The sequence below is a fragment of the Austrofundulus limnaeus genome, unplaced genomic scaffold (assembly GCF_001266775.1).
Source record: "Austrofundulus limnaeus strain Quisiro unplaced genomic scaffold, Austrofundulus_limnaeus-1.0 Scaffold86, whole genome shotgun sequence".
In the NCBI taxonomy this organism is placed as follows: domain Eukaryota; kingdom Metazoa; phylum Chordata; class Actinopteri; order Cyprinodontiformes; family Rivulidae; genus Austrofundulus; species Austrofundulus limnaeus.
Window position 1 is genome coordinate 1,308,709 of NW_013952488.1, and position 5,797 is coordinate 1,314,505.

At 36.4% G+C, this 5,797-nt stretch overlaps 1 protein-coding gene across 1 annotated transcript in view; it reads left to right on the top strand.

The window, feature by feature from the left end:
• Positions 1-5,797, top strand: part of LOC106520050 (WD repeat-containing protein 26) — a gene marked incomplete in the record, with an annotated part of 16,278 nt that overhangs the window by 6,336 nt on the left and 4,145 nt on the right. Inside the window, 5 exon segments of the mRNA XM_014011965.1 lie at positions 1,851-1,987; positions 3,080-3,177; positions 3,290-3,446; positions 3,857-3,995; positions 4,376-4,516. Coding sequence (XP_013867419.1) covers positions 1,851-1,987; positions 3,080-3,177; positions 3,290-3,446; positions 3,857-3,995; positions 4,376-4,516 — 672 coding nt within the window.

Genomic DNA, 5,797 nt, shown 5'->3' on the forward strand with positions numbered 1-5,797 from the left:
GACGATTAATACGATTAATGCCACCAGGCAGACTGACTGGATAGTTCCCCTGTCAGTCCGCTCGGTGCTCCTCTCCACTTCAAATATGACGAACATTTAAACAAAAGTTCTGTAATTTATTTATCAACACAATTTAAAATTTGAAGTAAAGCCTGAAGTCTGTGATTTTGACACAGTTTGAAAAAGATTTTTACGAAGAGCAAATCTTTTCCACTAAATTGGTCATGTGACTAGGACATACAGTAAAGGTGTCCAGGGACTCCARGGGATTAATCGTCAAATTAATCGTTATCAGCTAAATACCACAATTAATCATGATTAATTTTTTTGCCAATATCGCCCAACCCTACGTGTTCAATACTTATTTTACCCGCTGTATATTAAAGGAGAAAAAAAATGTTAGACTAAAATAAATTTTCTTCTGGCTTGTAGTTTTTATTCCGTACAAAATTTGATTTTTTTCCATTTCTGTTAAGAGAAATATGTAGTTTTACCGGTTTGATTACTATTGCATTTATAGTTTTACTATGAAAACCTTGTTTAGTCTGTTGTTCAGAGAGAAGCTTTATTGAAAAGTCGGATGATACCGATTTATTTATTTATTTATTTATTTATTTTGAAATAGCTGACACTGTCCGGTGTAATAAGGTCACTTACACCTTCAATGTTCCAATCTTATTTTATTGAAAAACATTGAACAGTGTTCTTGAAACAATACAGACTTGTTGTGACTGGACATTAGGTAGTGCTCACAGCAGAGACAGTGGTTGAGTTATTAAATTTTTTTGTATTTTTTTAGACCGTTGTGGAGTTTGATGAGATGCCGATCTTTTCCACCGATCTTATCTAAGTATTGGCCGATCTCTGAGCTCCCAAAATTAAGGAAATCGGCCGGGCAATTTATCGGCACACGCTTAGATTTTACAGCCTCAGTAGCTGTTGCTGTGTGGTGTTGTCACAATCTCTTCTCATGCTTTGTTAGTATTTTTATTTTATAAACTTGGGGTGGCTTAAAGCCTGATGAAGTGGTGACAGAATTTGAGCTGGATTAATCAACAAACAGATTTATTACTGAGAGAAAATTGATGACGAGGCACAATATCTTTGTATTTAGTGGGGGAAAAGTTAATTGCAAAGTGAATTTCTAAACTACGTTAACTAATTATGTTAGAAATAGCAAGAGTTCCTTGTTTTTGTGTTACTGCCAACATTAGTTTACAGTCGTTCTCGTTGGAAGTTCACACATTTAATAAATTTGATCAAGATCTCTGTAAGACAGCGTAGCTGAGGCATTCAGGGATGAGCTGATTTCTGCACGGTCTTGTAGCAGTACAGGGTGTGGGTGGATGTTGTCTTGATTTTCTGCGTGGTTGTTTTAACTCTGCTTGCATCACTTGTCAGGGTCGTGCTGCATCCCCGAGATAAGGCAGGCTTTTATTTTCACAGATGTCACTTCTGACTCGCAGCGATCAGGAAACATCCTCTTGTTGTCATCATTAAAGAATAAAACTGGGGATGTTGRCATTCTTATGAGCTTTGAGTACATTTAAAATATTATCTGAGAGTTAGAACAATATGCCACTGCAGCATGTTTTTAATAGCAAACAGTGCCATAAATACTGTATTGGACTATAATCTCAATTTAAACATATTTTTTTACCACTGCTTTTAAATTTGRTTTGATTCCAGGTMTATTGTARCAGCTGAGTTCAAATTCAATTCARAAATACTTTATTGATCCCAGAGGGAAATTAGGTAAAGTTGTCGCATTGTTCTTTGAAATCCCATGTGTCTTTCATCTTTTGTTGGATTTTAAAACAATTCCTCTCTTCCTTTTTTCTCCTGCTCAGCGCATGAAGTTCCTACTGCTGCAACAGAAGTACTTGGAGTATCTGGAGGATGGCAAGGTGCTGGAGGCTTTGCAGGTCCTCCGAGGAGAGCTGACACCACTCAAATACAACACAGATCGCATCCACGTACTCAGCGGGTACTTTTATTTTATTATTTTCATTCGTTTATGTATTTATTTTTGTTATTGGCGCTGGTTTTCATGGCTGTCGTCGGCCCTATCGGCACAAATGCAAACCAGKTTAGCGGTGCCCAACCCTGGTCCTTGATGGCCACTATCCTACATGTTTGTCTGCTCTAACACCTGATTTGAAATAGTGGGTGATAAATTGGATTCTGCAGAACATGAAGAGGCAATTAAAACATATAAGCCATGTAGWGTAGTGGTCTAAGTCTTACTGCTGTGACTAAAAATAAATCTATTTTATACTTGGTGGATTTGTGCCACATCTGACAAAYGTATTGATTAACTAATTTTGGGTAACAAAAAACTGTGAGATTAAAACAATAAGTTTTATCATGGAGATTGGTTATTTAGGCTTAAGATATGTTAGTGTAGTAGACAGTTTTATTCTGTCAAGTTCTCAATGGAATATATTTTTATTTGTCACCTTGAACAATAATTTAGAGTCGGATGTATTTGCTGCTAATAATGTTGATTTTTCCCATGTGACRTTTAAGTGTGTTGAAGCCATTTTAAACCTGACAAGAGCTGACGGCGGTTTTAGATCATTACTAGTTTTAGCCCTATTGCTATAYGTTTTTTTTAATTAGTTCATTAGGTTTATAGAATTACCCGTAGACTACATGTTCTGGTGTTTGTTATATTGTTGGTGGCTCAGTTGTTTCTCTCTCTGAGAGAATCTCTGTCTAAACTTATTTATACAATTCTTATTATTTCAGCAAAGAAATAGGTTTTTTGTAACTAAATCMAATGTTAGAAAATAATCACTTCATACTGTGAGCTTAATTGCCTTTGCACAAAATTACTTGAATTAAAAATAACTTGTGATTCTGTTTTAGTTTTGTGTAAACTCATCAGCGGTTTTCAAATTATACTCCGGAGGCTCGTTTAGAGTCAGCAGTTTGCGACATTTATTGGTTTTAAATCGTTTTTCTTTTTAATTCAAGTTGTTCGTAATGCTAAATCTACTTTACTCAATGAGGATTTATATGTATTCATTATGTGTGTTTTATTTTGCTTAAATGGTGTCTTTGTGTTTTTGTGCAGGTACCTAATGTGTAGTCATGCTGAGGATCTTAGGGCCAAGGCAGAGTGGGAGGGCAAGGGCACAGCTTCACGCTCCCGGCTGCTGGATAAATTACAGAGTGAGAAGATGTTTCTACATAATGACCTTGCAGCTCTAACACGTTTCCAGACTTCTCAACACACATTTCATGTGCTGAGGCTGGTTAGTGTAGTTCTCTTACTGTCTTCCAGCCTACCTGCCGCCCTCTGTGATGCTGCCTCCTCGACGACTGCACACTCTGCTGCGGCAAGCCTTGGAGCTGCAGAGGGATCGTTGTCTTTATCATAACACCAAGCTGGATAATAACCTGGACTCGGTCTCCCTTTTGCTCGATCACGTTTGCAGCAGGTTGGTTCTGCAGTGAGCAAAGCTGGCCTCTTTGCTGAAATATCATAATGCAGCAGCTCATGTGTATCATTTTCATTTAACCTTTATTTCAACAGGCAAAACATTAAGAACAGTTTGACCTCATTAGGAAATGAAAACGCTGAGGGATGTGTTCTTATAGCCAGTTTATATGTTGTTCAACAGGTTTAACGTATTTTCTTTTAATAGTACTGAATCTTAATTTTATCCACTTAACCACTTTTTTTTCTGCACTACCTTTTTCTATATTCCTAATTTATTAAACCTCTGTTGTATTTATTCTGCATGTTTTATTATGTAGTTACTATTTGAATATACAGTATATTATAAATATTTATTTCAATGAGACATTTATTTTGGATTTTAATGTCGGATCTGTTTCTGTGTCACAGGAAGCAGTTCCCCTGTTACACCCAGCAGATTCTGACAGAACATTGTAATGAAGTGTGGTTCTGCAAATTCTCAAACGACGGCACCAAACTAGCTACTGGCTCCAAAGACACCACAGTCATAATCTGGCAAGTGGACCCGGTGAGTGTGGAAACATTCATCTAAGTGTTCTTTTAAATCTACATTATAAAAAAAATATTATTCATACTTAAATATTTGTCAAAGATCTGCGTGCATTGATTAAAGTTTAAAAATWTAATTTCACTTATTTTAGCAGGAAGCAGTGTGGTATCTGTGGGGAACAACCCAAAGCGTTAAGTTTGTGAAAAGCAAATACATTACAGGTTACCTCAACTAAACGCAGCAGTAAAATAATACAGCTACAGTCTGAGTATTTCTGTATTAAAGACAGAGAGAAAAATTCTTCTCTAGAATGATCAAAAAAGGTAAAATCATGAACATGTCTCAGTAACTGAGTTATATATATTTAAATAATTTAATTCTCTTTCTAACTTGTGTAGGAGAGCCACCAGCTGAAGCTGCTTCGAACTCTGGAGGGTCATGCATACGGAGTGTCCTACCTGGCCTGGAGTCCTGATGACACCTACCTGATCGCCTGTGGACCTGACGATTGCTCCGAGCTGTGGCTCTGGAATGTTCAGGTAACATTTAAGATGTCTAAATTCAAGTTGTCTCTTTTCTTGACGAATAAAAACATCATCTGTTTCTGTGATCTCCGTTGTAAATCACATCGTAATAGTGACATTCTATTTTGAAAGGCCAGTATAATCTGATGKGATCTCAGTGTTGTAGCTTTGTGTCGCTATGACAGTTATGAGCTGTCATTATCATTAAATAGCTGTTGAAAAAAGTTTTTTCCCCTTTTATTTTAATTGTTTGTTTTGTGTATCATCCATAATAAAAATGCCACTAAATAAGCACCATCCACCACCATTACAGCAGGACTTCTTTGTAATAAACAAGTGAAATCAGCAGAYGTGTTTTCTTGCCAACATTGAGTTCACTTCAGACAGTCTCAGCACGCAGCAACATTGAGGATGTGAACAGAGTCAGAGGGAGAACAAGGAAATCAGCGATGCCAGGTCAAAGTGGAAAAATGTGATTTTGTTCTCTCGTGTTCTGAAACGAAACAGCCACTAAATGCTGTAAGGATGAGTCGAAAGAAAGGAAGTCATTTGAGGAAAGAAATCGAGCAGTGGCTAAGATAAAATGCAGAATAAACTGTGCCAACTTGAGAATTTCTGTAACTTATCGCCTAATTTAGTTTGTGTGCAATATTTTCTGTTTTCTAACACAAAAGCCCAAATGAGTTTGGGTTACATTAACCCTTAAACAATCATTTGACAATGTAGAAACTGTTAAAAGCAGAAAAATTCTAATCCAAAACAATAAAACAAATGCGTATTTCTACAGCTAATATARCTTTAACACATTATAGAATATACATAGAAAAAACTCTAACCTTTTTATCTCCTTAATGTATTCAGTCTTATGAACATGGCACATACACTGGTCCACAGTGATCATGTGTGTGCAATGATTGTAACTGAAGGGTTAATTTTGTTTTCTTGGATTTTTTTTTTCCCACTTCGTTCTGAGTAACTCAGTGGCTTAACCGTGTAACAGTTGCCCCTGAAATYCCTTAAAAGCCTTTTGATATTTATTTTATCACTCATCGGGTGTCATGCTAAAGGTAAGAACTGGAGGAGGTCGTCTGACATCCTGGTTTTCAGAAAAAATGCCCCCAGTAGCATCTGGAAATGTCTGCAAACATTTAAAGGCAGGAACTGCACCATTTTTGCCCACCAGTGGAACAAAGACATAGTTGTTAATGTCCGCTTATTGAATGGGACACCATTTTGAGAGGATTATTGTTATTATTATTATTATTATTATTACTATTATTATTATTACTATTATTA